Raw genomic sequence first — 20125 nt, 5'->3', positions numbered from 1 at the left:
ATCAAATGCCCAAACTGTCACTTACTCAGGCATTCTTTCAAAGCCAAAACTTGAACGCTGGCTAATTGTTTCTCTCTCTGTAAAACCTGCTCCTCGGAAAACCTTGGCAGTGATGAGAAGTCAAAAGGGAAGCCTGAGAAATAAGGAAATGTCAACATTAGTGATACTCTGTAATAATAATTAAGATTCACCTCCTAGGGAATGTGTTAGAATATGACTGGAAAAGTAAGAGGCAGCGACTCACCTCTCTTCATCTCACAGATTTCAAAGGGACACTTAAACATGGGAAATGAGTATATTAAATTGTTCCAAGTTTTAATCTTTGATCTGATTTTTAATTCCTTGGGGGTAGCATGGGCACCAGAGTAGACCGTACTATTGGTATTCTCTAATACCTACTTAGAGAATAAGGACAGAACAGTTCATTGTTTCTAAGTACAGGTTGCACACAGTTCCCCACAATGCACCAGGCATCCACCTGTCATCCTCCAGTTTCCAGCAAAGTGAGCATAGGACAAAAGTATGCAACACGGTCCTGGGCTGACTCGGCTGATCCTGTCTCACCCTCTTTTCTGCTTGTCTGTAGTTCTCAGATAACTAGAACATGTAGGAAATCTACTATCAGGGCACACAAAAAGAAGCTTGGGATCTGGTCCTCTCTCACCTTCAACAGTGGGCTACTCAAAACTTTGTCTAGGAAGTCATGTGACCCCGAAAGCATGTAACCTAGGAAAAATGCCTTCTGGTGTGTTCAACTCTGCTATAAGTAGGACACAAGCAGTCAAGACTTTATGTGTAGCATACAGCTTATTAATCTTGGGAGGCTGGCCTGTGATGGATCCTGGGCTGTTTCTGTTCCTCTGCTCCATCTTCTGTGAGTAATAAGCCTACTGACATAGCATATATATATATATATATATATATATATATATATATTCCATGAGAACTCACTCATACATATATACACATGTATTTCTATAACCATACATGTATGTTGTGTGTATATGTACATACATATACATGTATGTGTATAGACACACAGACACACATATATGTACATGTATATGAATGAGTGAGTCCTGCTCATGGAACTTAAATAAATGACTAGCCAGGTCATGATGGATTTAAACTAGGGCTCAATCAAGCACAGTGGCCATTAGTACTTGCATTTCCTGTTTGCTGGCATGGTAATGATCTTTTCTGTTCTCCATGTTGTAGGGGTCTTTGCTTAACATTGCTTATTAGTGAAAACGTTTCACACTATAGTCAATAAGGTAAGATAGAACAACTAGGCTAGGTCACAGGAAGACATGGAATCTCTTAGGAACAAGAGTTCTACGAGAAGTCAGCAACTATGTAAGAAGCCAGAGTGCTCTTGGACCTGGCCATTATGAGAAAGTCTAAGGTGGACCTGGGAAAGACAACATGGAAAGAACCCAAATGCCAAGCATGGGATGGAGAAGCCTTCATGGACAGCAGGCCCTGTGTTTCCAAGGTTATGGCCCTAGTTATGTGCCTATGACTGCATATGAGAATTCAAACTCTAGGTGAAGCTCCTGACACAACAGACCATGACAGGTAATGATATGTGGATCTTTGCTAAATTCCAGGTAGTTTATCAGGCAGCAATAGACAGCCAAAATACAGAAACTTGGAGAAAAAAAAGACAGATAATGCTAGTGAAACATGAAACTTGAGAGAAACATAAATATTTATTTTAAATAATTGCTTTGAGTTTTGAAAACAGTAAACATTAACAACTTGATATTTGAAATTGAAAGCTAATAGCTAATTTTTATTCTGTATACTGTAAAGAAATTAATTCTCCTCATTTTAAATTATAGCAATGTTATATTTAAAATCCCAGCATGGAGACAGGGAAGTGGATGTAAAGTCCCACCCCTAAGCAAGAAGCTATTTGCAATTAATACCTGCTGGGAGAAGAAAACCCAGTTTTCTGTGGTGGACTGTCATTGGGGATATCAGGCACACTTCAGGGCAGGCCCCATGCCAGCAGCAGTTTGCCAACACAAAATGGGCTCCATGGTTTTGTGTGCTTTTTGTTGTTGTTTGGTATTTTTTGCCTTATTGATTTTTGTTAGTTTTGATTTTCTATTTTTGGCTATTTTGAGGCAGGGAAAGCATGAACATGAAGTTGGGTAGGTAAAGAGGTAGAGCGCATCTGAGAGGAGAGAGGGGGAGGAGAAAGAATAAGAGCAAAATACTATCTATACTAAAAAATGTACTTAAAATAAAAGGTAAACTAACGGCAGAAATGGAGTTTCATTATCTTTCCTGCCACTGAAATCCATGTAAATTAATTAACAGTACCAGGAGTGTAGAAATGGGTCTCTTCTGGCTAAGTTAATACTCACTCAGTCTGGCTTCTTCTGTCTTTGTTTTCATCTTTCCATGAATGAAACTGAGTGCAAATGAGCCATTGATCTGGCTGGCCGAGTGAAGCAACGTGGCTCTGCATTTTCCCTTGCCACTGCCCTGCAGCAGGAGATGATAGCCAGAAAACTCTCCTTTCACGTCAACGTCAGGGACTGAAAAACAGAGATCTAGCTAAGAACAGAAAATGGTGCTCATCTCACGGCAACTGTTAGATCCTTCAGAGAGAACGACTGCACACTTCCCTGGTATGCTATGGTAAAACAAGCTGTCGCTTCAATACATTTGGGACCATTTAGTTAAGAAGGTGTTCAAGCAGAAAGTCATAAAACCAATAAAAAGTACGAACTTTTCCATCTGTCTAATCACCATGTACTTGTTCTTTTGCCCTAACTAAAGTTCCATAAAATTCTTCTTATACCTACATGTCCATACTTTTCGGCTTTCGTGTGTGTGTGTGTGTGTGTGTGTGTGTGTGTGTGTGTGTGTGTAGAGGGGCATATGTATTTAAGTGGTATGTGGATGAGTGTGTGCACATGAATACGTGTGCTGGTGAAGGGCCACATGTGGTATCTTCCTCTGTCGCTCTCCACACTATTCATGAGACAGAGTTTCTCACTGAACCTGGAGTTCACTAATCCGCTACGCTGCCTGGCCAGTCAACTCCAAAGATCTGCCTGTCTCTGCATCCTTTCATTTCTTCAAAGTAGAATAAACTAACAGTTATATGCATACACAACTCAACGGATGAAAGGAAAACAGAACAGAAAAACAACTTTCTGCAGGCTCTGTTTCTCTGAATTCAATCAACTATAGAAAAAAAAATATTACGAGAAAAATGCATGTACATTTAAACATATACAAACTTCTTTTTCATTTGCATAGCAACTGCATTATGCAAGAATTAGACGTAATCTAGCAATGCCTTAAAGTACACAAGATAAAAAGTTTATTGTCTAATGGGGATAAAACAAGGTATCTATATCTGGGCCATACAAGCCAGCAGAACCGGAGTTCTGAAATGAAGACCACTGACCACTGGCTGTTACAGAATGCTTAACTACTGAACATGAAGCGCCCTGAACATTTTCTTCCCTGCATGATTTACAGAATTCTGGAAGTGAAATGTAACTCCAACTTTTCTTTTTTAAATGTATATGAGTGTTTGCCTGAATGCATGTCTGTGTACTCCATAAGTGTCTGGTGCCTGTGGAAGCCAGGAGAAGATGTCAGATTTCCTAGACTTGGAGTTACAGATGTTTATGTTGTATTGGGACTAGAGTCAGGTCTTCTGGAAGAGCAGTCAGTGATCTTAACTGCTAAGCCATCTCTTATTAATATATATGCTAATATAATATACATGCACATGTGAAAAAATGCTAGAACAAAATCACTAAAATAATTTTATCACAGCAACAGTCTACTTCACAGATATGATCTGTGAATAAAGAATTATTCCTAAACAAAGTGAGTGTCAAATAATTTTGGCAATTAGATTACAACAAAAACATCACTCCTGTTCATAAACACTTCTTCTAGACATGAACATGAATTAAGGTAATTAGAAAAGGAACACAAAGTTCTATAAAAACAGAGTGATCGTAATTCATGGGTCATCTAAGAACCAACAGTTAAAGCTGCACTTGTCTCTCCACTAGTTTCTGTGTTTGTCTTACCTTGCAGCTTGGCTAGCTCTGTAAACACTGAATTCTGTGTTGACAACAACCTAGCTTTTCTCCTAAGAAAAACATTGACTTTACAGAACTCCCAACCATGACAACTGCAGCTTCTTAAAACCTGTTATCTCAGAATTTTGGCAAGTGTTAGTTGAAGACTTACTTAATAACTTTTACATAAATTCTGCAGGAAATACCAGACTTACAATTAGTAGTTATTCAGTTCTGATCAAGGATTATAAGACAACCTCTATTTCTGAAATAGATTATAAAAGACAACCCCTATTTCTGAATGCTGTATTTGGCACAATCAATCAATGAGGCAATGTTTGGATTACCAAACATTCACCAAGGCAGAAAAGCCTCTTAGCTACATGATACAGATAAAATGAGAAAGAGAGAAACTACCAATTGTCAATTAGTTGCTTCAAATTTTACAAATTAACATAAACCATAGTGAGGGTATATACTATAATTAGAAATTCATTAGCAAAACTTTACTAGTTTTATAGTACTAGAGTTCAAACCCAGGCCTAGGACATGCTAGGTAAGTGCTGTACCACCATGCTCTACTCTCAAAGTTCTGTATCAGCCACTATCTTATATCAGTAAGTTTCTTAATAGGTTTAAAATTTTCTAACACTCACTTTGTTCACAGATCAACAATACAAACAGAAAATTAAAACTATGTAAAACTATGTAAAGGAGATAATATTCCATATAAACATAAGGAAAAATAAAAATATCTCAAACAACCAGAGGGAGGAGTATCCTGACATACTGACAATTATTTTATATATAATTCTTAAGAAATGAAGCTACAGTTACGCTCATACCTAAACCTCACAAAGACCCAACAAAGAAAGAGAACTTCAGACCAATCTCTCTTCTGAATATTGATGCAAAAATACTCAATAAAATTCTTGCAAACTGAATCCAAGAACACATCAAAACAGTCATCCATCATGATCAAGTAGGCTTTATCCCAGGAATGCAGGGATGGTTCAATATTCGGAAATCCATCAATGGAATCCACTATACAAACAAACTCAAAGAAAAAAACACATGATCATCTCACTAGATGCTGAGAAAGCATTTGACAAAATTCAACATCCCTTCCTGTTAAAAGTCTTAGAAAGATCAGGAATTTAAGGCCCATATCTAAACATAGTAAGAGCAATATACAGCAAGCCAGTAGCCAACATCAAACTAAATGGAGAGAAACTTGAAGCAATCCCCCTAAGATCAGGGACTAGACAAGGCTGCCCACTCTTACCTTACCTATTTAATATAGTACTGGAAGTCCGAGCCAGAGCAATTAATTAGACAACAAAAGGAAGTCAAAGGGATACAAATAGGAAAAGAAGAAGTCAAAATTTCACTATTTACAGATGATATGATAGTATACTTAAGTGACCCAAAAACTTCCACCAGAGAACTCCTAAACCTGATACACAACTTTAGCAATGTGGCTGGATATAAAATCAACTCAAACAAATCAGTAGCCTTCCTCTATTCAAAGGATAAACAGGCTGAGAAAGAAATTAGGGAAATGACACCCTTCACAATAGCCACAAATAAAATAAAATATCTTGGAGTGAATCTAACCAAGCAAGTGAAAGATCTGTATGACAAGAACTTCAAGTCTCTGAAGAAAGAAATCGAAGAAGATCTCAGAAGATGGAAAAATCTCCCATGCTCGTGGATTGGCAGGATTAATTTAGTAAAAATGGCCATCTTGCCAAAAGCAATCTATAATTCAATGCAATCCCCATCAAAATTCCAAATCAATTCTTCATAGAGATAGAAAGAACAATTTGCAAATTCATTTGGCATAACAAAAAATCCAGGATAGAGAAAACTATTCTCAATAATAAAAGAACTTCTGAGGGAATCACCATCCCTGACCTCAAACTGTACTACAGAACAATAGTGATAAAAACGGCATGGTATTGGTACAGAGACGGGCAGATCAATGGTATAGAATTGAAGATCCAGAAATGAACCCATACACCTATGGTCACTTCATCTTTGACAAAGGAGCTAAAACCATCCAGTGGAAAAAGGACAGCATTTTCAACAAACGGTGCTGGTTCAACTGGAGGTCAACATGCAGAAGAATGCAAATCAATCCATTCTTATCCCCTTGTACAAAGCTCAAGTCCAAGTGGATAAAGGACCTTCACATAAAATCAGATACACTGAAACTAATATAAGAGAAGATGGGGAAGACCCTCGAATACCTAGGTACAGGGGAAAAGTTCCTGAAAGGAACACCAATGGCTTACGCTCTAAGATTAAGAAGTGACAAATGGGGCCTCATAAAATTGCAAAGCTTCTGTAAGGCAAAGGACACTGTCAATAAGACAAAAAGGCAACCAACAGATTGGGAAAAGATCATTACCAATCCTAGATCTGATAGAGGGCTAATATCAAATATATACAAAGAACTCAAGAAATTAGACTCCAGACAACCAAATAACCCTATTAAAAAATGGGGTACAGAGCTAAACAAAGAATTCTCAACAGAGGAAACTCGAATGGCCGAGAAGCACCTTAAGAAATGCTCAACATCCTTAGTCATCAGGGAAATGCAAATCAAAACAACCCTGAGATTCCACCTCACACCAGTAAGAAGGGCTAAGATCAAAAACTCAGGTGATAGTAGATGCTGGTGAGGATGTGGAGAAAGAGGAACACTCTTCCATTGTTGGTGGGATTGCAAGCTGGTACAACCACTCTGGAAATTAGTCTGGCGGTTTCTCAGAAAATTGGACACAGCATTATCTGAGGACCCAGCTATACCTCTCCTGGGCATACACCCAGAAGATGGTCTAACCTATAACAAGGACATATGCTCCACTATGTTCATAGCAGCCTTATTTATAATAGCCAGAAGCTGGAAAGAACCCAGATGTCCTTCAACAGGGGAATGGATACAAAAATGTGGTACATTTACACAATGGATAATAATAGATAATAATGGATAATAATAGATAATAATGGATAGTAATAGTATTACTCAGCTATTAAAAATAATGAATTCCAGAAATTCTTAGGTAAATGGATGGAACTAGAAAATATCATCCTGAGTGAGGTAACCCAATCACAAAAGAACACACATGGTATCTACTCACTGATAAGTAGATATTAGCCCAAAAGCTTGAAGTAGCCAAGATTCAACTCACAGACCACATGAAGCTCATGAAGAAGGAAGACCAAGTGTGGATGCCTCTGTCCTACTTAGGAGTAACAAAATACTCAAGGGAGCAAATATGGAGACAAAGTGTGGAACAGAAACTGAAGGAGGAGCCGTCTGGAGACCATTCCACCTAGGTATCCATCCCATGTGCAGTCACCAAAGGTAGATGTTGATGTGGATATCAGGAAACGCATGCTGACAGGAGCCTGATATGGCTGTCTCCTTAGAGGTCTACCAGATTCTGACATATTTAGATGTAGATGCTCACAGCTAATGATTGATCTAATCAAGGGGATCCCAATGGAGGAGTTAGGGAGAAGACTGAAGGAGCTAAAAGGGTTTGCAGCCCCATGAGGAGAGCAACAATACCAACCAACCAGAGCTCCCAGGGTCTAAACCAACAGCCTGGGAGCACATAGGTAGGAACTCATGGCTCCAGCTGTATATGTAGGGGAGGATGGCCTTGTTGGGCTTAGGTGGGAGAGGAGATCCTTGGTCCTATGCAGGCTGGATGCCCAGTGTGGGGAAATTCGAGGGTGGGGAGGTGGGAGTGGGGGATAGGTGGGGACACATCCTCATAGAAGCAGGAGAAGTGGGGAGGGGATGGGGGTTCCTGGCTGGTGGGGAGATTGGGGTAAGGGGAGAAAATCTGAAATATAAATACAATATTCAATAAAACAATTTTTAAAAAATAATAAAAATAATATTTAATAATTATGCCAAAAATAAATATCAACATACAGTCAAGAATTAAATATAGGCATCCTAGGAAGCTGTAATTTTTATAACAATGATACCATTGTTTAATTATAAACTCAACTTTGAAATAACTCATAGAGACAAGCAGGAACCACAAATGAGTGCACAGGATCACTTGTGCATGCGTGCACGTGTACAAACACACACACACACACACACACACACACACACACACACAGACACACACACACCAGTCTACTAACTTTACATTCCTAAAACATCTCCAAACATATACAGCTAACATTGATCCCTCATCTTATCCCCTGACTAAGCTTTGAACAAGTTAGCATACAATTTAGCTGTTAATATGACTATGCAATAAAATATCTGCAGCTCAGTCCTAGAGAGAATTTTAACTGATAGCTGTATTTACAGCTTTAAGAAGCCTCCTACTGTGGCGATTACAAAACAAGGATTTACATAGTCTCCCACAGCCTTTTCAAATAAATAACATATAATTCATAAGCTAAATACATCTTCTTTCCATTACACCTAAAATATCAAATTTGAAAGAAACAATGAATAGAAAAATCTATTCAGAGGCTATCCCAGAGCCTCCAACTATGAACAATGACTTCCTTATTGTTGAACAGCATAAGAAGCATGTTAGCCTCTGCAAAACAGCAAAAGGATATTGCAGAGCTTCCAAAGTGTTTATCCTCATCACCAGTGAGACTCAAGTTTGAGACCTACTACTCAGGTGCTATCTTTCTCCAGGTAAATGAAAGTTCCAAAATCCAACTTCTCCATTCTTACTCTGTCCCTGAACACCTGAGTGATTCTCTTCAGTAACTGAGACTCTCCAGCTTGGGCTGAAGAAGCTACATGGGGAAACACATGTCAATCACCCAGGTGCTTTTACAGGAGCAATGGCCTATCGACTGACACTGGACTGTTCTTAGGTGCAGCCCAGCTCCACTTTTCCAGTGTTTAGCTGGTGCACGGAATCACTGAACTATAGTGAACAAAGCTCTACATTTACCTCTGAGGGGACTTCAGGTAGCCTTAGAATCAAATGCCTCTGAGTGTGGCGACACAGCACTGTGTGCCTCCCACACCTCTCTCCTATCCACCATCCTTCCCTCTTAATCTCTTCACAACATTAATGTCGTTTTGTGTCCCTCTGAGTTTGCCCAGACCCTGGCATGGCCTCAGGGATACAACAATTCAGTGGAACCTGGTGAGTTTGCACAACTGAAGGTGATGGCTCCCATCTTCCAGAGTCCATCAGTGGACAAAGTTCATCAGGAAGGGGTAGGGGTCAGTGACCCCATTCCCCTATTTATGACTGTATGGTCAGGTTTGTCTGTGCAAGCCAAGCATACTAACTGCAACTGCTGTGTGTATGAGACCACACAGATTATGTCGTGTCTATGGGGTTCCTCTGCCTTCCTGTCTTCCGGTACTAACATGCTTTCTGTCTCTTCTTCCAGGATTTGTCCCTGAGCCACACAGACGGTAGTGGATGACTCATTCAGGATAAGCCCTTATCCATCACTCTCTTGAGCAGCCATGAGGTCTGCATTAAGCACTCATGACTGAAAATAGATGCTTCTCTGACTAAGGTTGAGAGTTGCCTTTGTCTATACATATATATATGAATTTGCTCACAAATGTTTTCTCCTTGATAGATAGCTAGGACTAAAATTTCTGGGTTGTATGATTAAGTTTACTCTCAAAATGTTTTCCGTAATAAACAGTTGTTCTATTAAGCAAAACACCATGCAATATTTGCTCCATCCTTAACCTGTGATAGTCACGGTTTCAATTACAATTATTCTAGTGAGTGTCCTTATAAGATCACATTCTGGTTGTCATTTGCATTTCTCAAAAGACTAGTGATGCTGAGCAGGCTTCCAGGAGGGTTCTTAGCCATTCATACATCATCAGTGATGACGTTATTCAAGACTCATCCACTTGCTAGTGGGGCTGTCTTACTGAGTTGTAAGGATCTGTCCAGGCTCAAAACATGTTTGGAGCTATTTTCTCCTCATACGTTGCTTATTTTTAAATTGTCTTAAATGTTTTTTTCAAAAAGTATAGATTTTGAATTTTCGTAGACTCTAACTTACAGATTTATTTTTTCCATTTTAGGCAATGTGCTTTTTTTGTATCTGTTAGCTCATACAAATTGTACAATTTTAGTTCTTAAATTTGGATATGTGGTTCATTTTAAGACAGTTTTTACATAAAGTAAAAGTCTATGAACTCCAGTACTGTAAGCTCTTTATTTACTCATTTACTTTTGTGTGTGCGCGTGAGCGTGTGAGCGTGTGAGTGTGTGTGTGTGTGCGTGTGTATGCGCGTGTGCGTGTGTGTGTGTGTGTGTGTGTGTATGTGTGTATATGTGCCAGTGTGTGAAAGGCCAAGGTTGACATCAGGTATCTTCCTTGATTGATCTCCACCTCAGACATGGAGACAGGATCTCTTGTTGAGCCTGGAGCTTGCCATACACACATCATCAGACGCTATTATTATTTTGTTACCTAAGAACGAATGACTTCCTTAAATTTCAAGTAAGAAATACGAAAGACTAAGCTGTAAAAACCCTTTTCAGGAGATCTCCAGAGTGAAACAAAAGCGACCGTGGATGGCCTTTAAGTCATTCAGATTAGGGGCTCCACCCTGTGATGATAGACAAGTTTCATAATTTCTAGATATCTAAATTTTGTCATTTGCAACAACAAAAAGGTTCTTTAAAAAAATCATTTTCCAATATTGTTCTAAAAATCAAAAATAACAAATGCAACATGCCCAGCACACAGTAGGCCTCCAACACTGATAGATAATGAGTTTTATCTCATTTCTATGACTTGAGATGATGATAGCTCAATATTTTAACAAATATTTTATAAGACTCCTCTATGAAAAGCTGGGCACTTTTCATGATCCATCTGGCCTTCCATGAAAACTGTATATGAGGAAATCTCTTTCTAGATACATAGAAGATGCTCTCATTAGTGTGCTCAATGCTTTCCCAGTTTTCTCCATAGCATGATTTTTGAGTGCTCTGCTTACTATCTTTTAAAAGCATTGTTGCTCCTAGGCTTTAAAGCACACTTCAAACTGAGCACATTCTAGGTCACACCACAGAGACCTGCTGCTACTTAAGAACTTTTCATCTGTGAAAGCAACGGTAGCTATAGTTATAATAAAAACATACATGTACTTTACAAGGAAAGGAACCTGGCGAACTGAGAACAACTAAGACACATATTGGCGCATAGTTCATGACTAAGTCCCGGTCCACTTAATTGTTCCTGCTGAGATAGTAATAACTATCTGGAAATACATACCTCACTTACGATATAACACATATTTCTAAAGGTACCTGTGGGTATCAGCTAGGGACAAATTTGCAATATTAAACAGCAGTAAGTAACAAGGAGAAACAATGCTGCTGCAAAGATGGGTGTGACCAGAAGAGCCTGCTGGCAGCCGTGGGTGTGACGGCACAACTGATCCTGAACGAGAAAACAGCTTGGGAGTAAAGGCCTGAAAACTACAATCCTGGGCTGTGTGAAGATTTGAGATTAAGAACTAAGGGCTTTATCTCTACTACAATGTAAGCTTCAAGATTTTGTTTAATGTGAGTCAAGCGTGGTAAATAGTCCTAGTAAACCATATGTGCTCAATTAAAATGTATGGCAAATCCATGAATAATGCATACACCGAATATGTATAAATGTTGAATACACATATTAAGGTGTTCTTTTTACAGATATCTACTTGATGCACACCTTGCTTTTTTCATGCAGTGTCTTCAGGGTTGTTTATCCATTACTAAATACAAAGTTCTACTTTTCAACATTTATTTTCTATGCAACACTATGAAAACAGTGAGTGGGATATAAAGTGGTAATCCTCAAATTACTCTACCACATCTAGTGGACGACGATATCCATTCATGTTCAGATAAATGAACCAAAGAATACTTAACTGGCTGGCTGGCTGGCTGGCAGCTGGCTGAATGAATGAATGAATAAAAATGATAGACAAAGTCTCAAAGAAATACAATCAGGAAACTGTTCAGGATAAGCCTTAATTTGGAGACTTCAAGAACAATGATGAAGAACCAAGAAAGACAGTTATGGCTTGAGGATGACCTGAAAGCTAATGTGAGCTACTGAGAGAAGTACTGTTAGTGGTACATGTGCACAGGTATGAAATGTTCTGGATCCGAGAGTTACTGAAACTAATCAATAGTTACCTTTTCTGTTTCCTACAATACTTGGCTTCTCAAGTTTGTCACCAGGGTAAGTAACAAATGTCCCCTTCAGGAAGGGTCATAGGTAGGAAAGACCATAATCAACTATCTCATTTCATTTTGTTCTGCTTCTTAGATTAAAAGAAAAACTCCTGCAAGGAGCAAGTTTAATCAGTGCTAATGACCTGGACTAATCAGTAATCAACAATCTTCAAACCATGTGATCTGGGTCAGATTATTATTCAGAAGCTTCCACTATCCATCCCTAAGTTTCAAGAGTCAGTGAGTCTAAAACATGAACTCAAACTACAAGGTATTTTCTTAGGTACAATAAAAATCATGGGAGGAAAACCTGTGTATATTCTCAGTCAATAAACTCTCCTAGACTTACAACTGTCGACTTAGCAGCTACCTGAAATTGTACAAAGTTACAAGAAAAGCAAGCATTGATGAGCTACCCAAGATAGACTGAGATATATTTATTTAAGAGATGCAAACATTCACACACATATACATAACTAGTCATAGACATGGTAATAAGCATAGTTTCCCATGACTTCGTGTAGTATAAGGGAAACCTACCACACTGCTGCTCTGAAAATCTACTTCTGATTTTGTTGGATCACCTAAAAACACCAGCTGCATCCATTCCCCATGAGCAGCCAAGACAGGATAAGCCTGCACTTACTCACATTCTAGCATTGCACAAGCGGCTGCTATCTGGAAGTGTGGGAGTCTCTATAACCACAACAGACAACCCCAAGGGCTGGAGAGATAGATGGCTCAGCGGTTAAGAGCACTGACTACTCTTCCAGAGATCCTGAGTTCAATTCCCAGCAACCACATGATGGCTCACAGCCATTTGTAATGGGATCCGATGCCCTCTTCTGGTGTGTCTGAAGACAGTGACAGTGTACTCACGTACATAAAATAAATCAATCTTAAGAAAGAACAAGCCTTCTTAAAGTTAAGAGCCTTTAAAAACAAAAAGGGCTCCCTAGTGCTCATTTGTGAGCACAAGGACCTCTATGCTCACACACTGACATCCAAGATGATTAGGTTAAATGAGAGTTACTTTTCTCCCAGCACAGCAAACTGGCAGCACCAAAACTCAACCAAGTTTCTGCCAATTATCTGCTAAGTTCTCTAAGCACCAATGCCTTTATCTATAACACGAAGATAAACCAATGTACAGTTATTATAAAAGCCATCTTGCTAACAAACCTATGATGTTGTGGGACACAAGCAACATGTGTTAAATAATTAAGTTCTAGTGTCTTCAGAAAATTATAGACACAGGCTCATGTAATAAGTGAACCATTTCATTTTCACCTATTTTGTTCTTGAAATGTGTCTTAGAACCCAATATTCAATCTAAGCAGCTACCTAATTAACCTAAGTCCTGCCTTTTGACGACTGCCCTTTTTAATGGACACGGTTAGAGGTATTAAACAATAAATTCCAATAAAGGTTACTTCCACTTAATGCGTTATCTATTATGTACCAACAAAACATCCTTGTACTTACCACTGATAGTCTTGGGCTTTTTAGCTATGTATTCCTTCCACTTTCTTGAGGCCAGTTGGCTGGGAGGTGGGATAAGCACATTACTAACGGTGCACGGCAATACAAAGAGAGCGCCAACCTGAAGAAGAATACAGCACACTTTGGTTGCTTGCACACTGAAATCCGCTGTTGACAAATGTCGTGTAAAATTCATATTTCACATATTTAGCAGATACTGAGTAGTGCTCTCTCAAGCACCTCTCTGCAAAAATGAAAGAAAAAAAGGCGCCCACACTCTTCCCCCACAAAAAACAAAGAGAAGAGAAACAAGTAAAGCAGAGAGATGGATCCAAAACTATAGTCTCCTCTTTTCTATTAGGGTAATTATTTCTGAAAACTCTGTCTGATGGTCAGTGTTAATTGACAACTTGACAAGATCTAGATAAGCAAGGGCCAAACCTCCTGGCACAACTGTAAGAAGCTATTTAGATTAGGTTAGTTTACAGGCTTGCTTGTGAGGGATTATCTTAGGTTAAATAAAGTGGAAAGACCATCCCTAAAAGTGGGCATCACCATTGCCTGGCCTTGGGTCCAGGACTGTACAACAGAGGTGGGGGGGGGGGGGGAGCAGTCTGAGCATGTGCAATCATTATTTTCTGCTTCCTTACTCTAGATGCAATATGACCTGCTGCTTTAAGTTCCTGGTGACACACGCTGCCCACCATGAAGGATTAATTTGTTAATGAATCTTCGAGCTGTGAATCAGAATAAACCCTTCTTTCCTTAAGGTGTGTCTGTCAGGGAATCTAACATGGCAACAGGAAAAGTACCTAGGACATTTTGCTATACATATTTTCTGAACTTGTGTGTTGGGTAAGAGATTGTTGGGATGATACCTTTGTACATCTAAAAAACATTGAGGAACTGAGAGACCTAATACCCAAAGTGTGTGGTACCATAACTTTAAATACTAGCTGTACTGATTATTTTTGTAGCTACATAATCATATCTGAAAGCAAAAATGAAACTTTCATTCCTAGAAATAATAGATTTATTGCTAGTAGGTAAAATGCAAAAGATAACAAATTAGACTCCCCCTAAAAAAACACATCGCAGTTTCTGACTGATTCATGAGTAAATTCAACTTCATATTTGTATTCTCAAGGCTAAGCATACAGATGTTTCCTAAATATTTGCTCAAAAGAATCACTATGATGTATTTATCTAAATTCTCATTTTGATTAAGGACTAAATAAAACAAATTTCAGCTTTAGGAGTTATATCACCTATTTTAGAAATTCAGTTATATCAATCAGCACATTCCAATAAAGAACATTAATTTTATAAAAACTCTGGAGAAATTTAGGCAAAGCATTAGTCAAATATCTTAAACCTAATGAAAATCTGTTTTAATTGCCCTATGTAAACGGATTAGTACCATGAATACATGACACTGAGTCAGGATTTCACAACATTAGCTCTATTGCTATTTATTATTATTACTTATCTTAATTACAGGTATAAAATTAGGGAAAACAGAAGTGTTTGTCTTCATTATTATAGGGAAAACTTTTAAAAAGTTAGGTGTATTTTAAACAACCAAAGATTAACAATTGGAAGTAAAGCACTTAGCAACAGAAAATAATCAATCAATGTAAAAGACATATCTAATTCTCTAAATACTAAAACTCAGTACTTTCATTTAAAAAAAAAAAAAAAAGACATCACTGTCCAAAATGCAGCCCATGTAAGAAGAGGCTGCCACAGCTGCAAGGGGAAGAAAGGGAACTTTCTGTGGGAACACGCCAGGTAAGGTCCCACTTGCAGCTGTCTAAGGATGCTGAAAGCAGTTCTACATATAACTTACATACTGATTCATGACCCACTACCATGGTCCCACTTTTTAAACAGCCTGTGATGAAATATTTGCTACAAATATTTAAAACAAAGATCAACACAAATATTTCTGAATCTCCCAAGTTTTAATGTTCGATGAAATATAGGTGTCAGTTGCTCACAGTGGATCATAGCAGACGGACTCTGATCGCCCATTCTCACCCATGCACTAACCCTCCGAGGACTTGAGACTCCAAGACGATGCCATAGGTACCTTTGTGAGTCTACAACTCAATGGCCAGCAGCACATTTCCACCATCACTTTCAAACCCCATCCAGTCATCGCACGGCTCCTCTCTAACAAGCAGTCACTAATGAGCTCAGACTTAAAACTGCAAACTCCCCCTTAAAAACCGCATTTTCTAACCACAGAGTAGTACCATAAAACTCTAATATCCTCGTGGAGTCTATGAAGAAAGGCTTTACTACAAGAAATGTTCACACATACTTTGGAGTTAATTAAAGAGAAAGACAGATAGAGGAAGGATAATGCAAAACTAAGGCATTTCCTGATGATTGTGTATATTAATACTTCCGAAAGAAGGGGGGGGGGGCCTTGTCTTCCTGCCGTCTGCACTATCTAAATAAGCAACTGACACACCATAGGACATTGTTTTGATAAACAACAATTAAACAAACAAAGGTCTAAAACCAACAAAGTATAATGACACACATTATGAAAATGTCACAAAATGTCTTATATACTAAACAAAAACTTTTTAGTAAGATTAGTAGTAAAAAAAAACAAGGCTACACACACAGCACTGAACTTCAAGAAAGAATCAGCTATTCAATTACTTTTTTTGAAAAATGTAAAGACAAATTATGACCCAATATAAATAAAAAATAACCAAATGGCTTCAAATTAAAAGATTTCTTGTATAAGTCAGACACCTGTACTAGCTAAGTTTTATGTCAACATGATACCAGCTAGAGTCACTGGGGAGGAGGGAGCCTCAATTGAGAAAATGCTTCCATAAAATCCTGCTGTAAGGCATTTTCTTAATTAGTAATCAATGGGGGAGAACCCCGCCTGTTGTGGGTGGTACCATCCCTAGGCTAGGAGTCTTGGGTTCTATAAGAAGGCAAGCTGAAGCAAGCTATGAAAAGTAAGCCGGTAAGCAGTACTCTTCCATGGCCTCTGCTTCAGCTCCTACCTCCAGGTCCCTGCCCTGTTTCAATTCCTGTCCTGACTTCCTTCAGTGACGGTCTATGATCAGGAAGTGTGAGCCAAAAAAACCCTTTCCTCCCCAACTTGCTTTTTGGTCATAGTGTTTGATCCCAGCAAGAGTAACCCTGACTAGGGCAGCACCTGCTGTAGGTACCTCCCTCTGCTGCATTGCAGACAGGAGTGTATAAGGCCTCACTTATACACACTGACCTGTGCATTATACACTAATGCTTTACAGTCAGAGTTCCAGGAGCACGTTTAAAACAAAATGGCTGCACATGAGGTACTAAATAACTGTTCATTTCTGGGATAAGCATCACCTTCGATAACTAAGGGTCATTTCATATCTTCAATTAAATAAATCATAGGTATATACGTGACTTTAACTTGACATCATCAAAGGCCAGTTCATCCAAAATACTTTGGATACTATTCAAAATGTTATTAAGCATACAAGAAAATGGGACTGGAATCCAAATTTTTAAGGGATCATATAAGTATATAAAAGATCATCTTAAAATCACATTCCCTTTAGAGCATCAGTTTGCTAAGGGAATAACAACCATGGCCTAATATGCCACCCTGGGGAAACTGCTGAAATTATAGAAATCACTATCTCCTCCCAGGAGACTTGCTAGTAACCAGGTAAGACAGGGGTAAGAAAGTGTTACATAAATACAGCCAGTAAGTGTCTTACATATTACACATAGAAATGATTAAAATCATTTCTATGGAACTGCAATGGTTGAAAATTTCCAGAAAGAAATGACTTATGTGTTTTCCTCTTAAAAAATGATATAAGATTTTAGACACAAGAGTCTACATAGGATCCTATATGTCCCAATTTTTTTAATGTTAAAAGGGCATCAAATGTATTACACGATATACACATGTAACTATTAAAATAGCTACAATCTCTTCTGTAGCACTGGAATACAGAAGAAAATTGTAATATAACAAATAACCATCCAATGATGTTTTAAGTTTACTCCCACTCCCTGTTCTACCATGAAAAGATAACACAGTCATACAAATGGCTCCCAAAAGCTGGGATGAGATATCATAGAAGAGATTAATGATATATTTTGAAATTTATATAACTTTTAAAATCACTGCCCGTAAGGTTTATTTCTGAAAGTCCTTTATAAAATCAAGTGTCACTTTGTCTACAAAACATTTGAGCAATATCTTAACATGAATTACTGGTAAAGCTGTGTTATGGTACCAAAGTCATGAGCAAGAGCTGTATTTACTTTTTTTTTTAACAGGTCCTGAAATGTTAAGTACTAGATATACGATGAACAAAGCCCCTATACCTTTCCACACAGGGAAGAGATCTGTTCCAACAGCAGTATGGAATTCTGCCTCGTGCAGTGCCCAGTCACCTCTCTGTACTCAGGAGTTAAAGAATGAGAGACCAGCAACCAGAAAATAGCTCAACTTGGGAAAAAACAGCTTGATTATTACACTCTCCCATAATTCACTGAAAATCATTCATTAAGCTTAAGTACAAGAATTACCAATTATTCTTTCTGTTATGCATTATTTCCTTAATTATTAGTTCTGAGTATCTACTACAAAGTATAAAAACAAAGAATGAGTAAAAAAAGAATCTCTGCCTTAAAAAATTCAAGGGCGCTGTGTTAGTGGTCCATTTTAAACCAGCAATTACATAATTTAAAATGTCTGTTCAGGGTCAGTGAAGGGGCTCAGGGGTAAAGGCACCTGACCTTTTAACAACCCTCAAGATGGAAGGAGACAAGCGACTCCTGCTAGCTGGCCCCTGATCTACACACAAGTGACCCACCCCCACAAGAAGACTGAATATTTCAGATCTATATGGTGGCATTTACAATTAGTTAAAAGTACCGAAAGATGTATCATCCAACTAATGTTCATAAATCAATCATACTGATGGCAAGAGAAATATCTGAGCAAGTCAGAAGTGTGTATAAATTCCCCTGCTTTCCCTAAATTCCTAACATTCTCCTCTGACGCTCACAAGCACAAGGGGTCAAACAGAAGGAAGCCTTCTGCCTATTCTAGAAGCATAAGTTAGTATATGAAGCATGCAGTTGGGGATAAACGTTAAAACTATTCTTAAAACCATGACCAGGAAAAAATATACTAAATTATCTTAGGGCATGAGCCAACATCTAAATGTAAAGCAAAATCATAGAAACAGCTTCATGTGCCCCTTTTCTGCCCTTTCGCGGTACAAGTGGGTTTTTGCAAGTGAGACCTTTTAGAAACCCAACTTTGGAATTGGGAGAAAAATGTGGCCATGAGTCACACCCACACACTCCACAATCCGTCTTTAGCAGAACAGTATCAAGAAAAGAACAGAAGTCATGGAGAGGCATCTTGGATTCAAGAAAAGGGAAAGTGATTCTTAAATGACACTTGGAACTAAATAAAGCAGTAATAAAGACAACACAAAACCAATGTGGGCGTATCAAGACAGTGCTGGGCAGGACAGTTCCAGTTAATGCCACTCTGTGTAAGAGACGTAGCCTGTGCTCAAGCACTCAACATCACAAGCACCAAGGAAGCAAGGCTCAGTCAGCTCCATACTCCTTCCATAATCCTGCCCACAGCAAGAAATCTACAATGCAAGAAAGGCTGACTGGCTTGGGGGAAGGATTTCTGTCAGGAGAATGTGGAGAAAGCAGGAACTCCCTTCCCATGAAGCCCCACGGAAGGAAACTCCACTTGGGCATGAACATTAAACAATGCATACAACAAAGTGAAAAGCAATGTAAATCTAACACGCGTTTACCTGCTGGTTCCAAACCATTCTACCTGACCCACAGAATGTAAAATAAAATGAATATGTCAACGAAAGGATACAACTCAAATTCGATATCCGACATGTAACAGGAGGGAAGATCTGATAATTTTATCATCTGCACAAATTCTAAAGCAGGACCATAATAATGGAAAACCTGGAAAAGAAATTCAAATTGTTTACTACTTTAAATACTGCAAATGAAATGAAAGCAAACAAATTACTGATTAGTTTAAAATTTTAAAAGCCTCACAGAAAGCATGAACACACCCAAGCAAAATCAGTTTTCGTTTTCAGAAAACACCAGCAATCCCCCACTTCCCCATCCCATTTCTTTCCCCACCCTCCCTTGGATGCATACATGGGGGCACACAGTGGTCTGAATAAGATGCCCCCACAGGCTGGGCACTTGAAGATGTGCTTCCTAGCTGCTGGATCTCTTTGGGGAGCCTTAAGGGACTACGGGTTGGGTAGCTTGTTAGATGAAGGTGGACTTTTTGCTTTCTTTGCTTTATGCTTGTAGTTC

At 38.6% G+C, this 20125-nt stretch overlaps 1 protein-coding gene across 1 annotated transcript in view; it reads right to left on the bottom strand.

Annotated features, from left to right (window-relative positions):
- Positions 1 to 20125, bottom strand: part of Mtbp (MDM2 binding protein) — a 65561-nt gene that overhangs the window by 32985 nt on the left and 12451 nt on the right. Inside the window, exons 9-13 of the mRNA XM_034517240.2 lie at positions 19662 to 19756; positions 18128 to 18200; positions 13766 to 13883; positions 2376 to 2549; positions 26 to 133 (exon numbers count right to left, since the gene is read on the bottom strand). Of these exons, the coding sequence (XP_034373131.1) occupies positions 26 to 133; positions 2376 to 2549; positions 13766 to 13883; positions 18128 to 18200; positions 19662 to 19756 (568 nt within the window). The remainder of the gene's footprint in view (positions 1 to 25; positions 134 to 2375; positions 2550 to 13765; positions 13884 to 18127; positions 18201 to 19661; positions 19757 to 20125) is intronic.

This window comes from Arvicanthis niloticus, chromosome 13 (assembly GCF_011762505.2).
Source record: "Arvicanthis niloticus isolate mArvNil1 chromosome 13, mArvNil1.pat.X, whole genome shotgun sequence".
Lineage (NCBI taxonomy): Eukaryota > Metazoa > Chordata > Mammalia > Rodentia > Muridae > Arvicanthis > Arvicanthis niloticus.
This window is presented reverse-complemented; position numbering and strand designations above follow the sequence as displayed.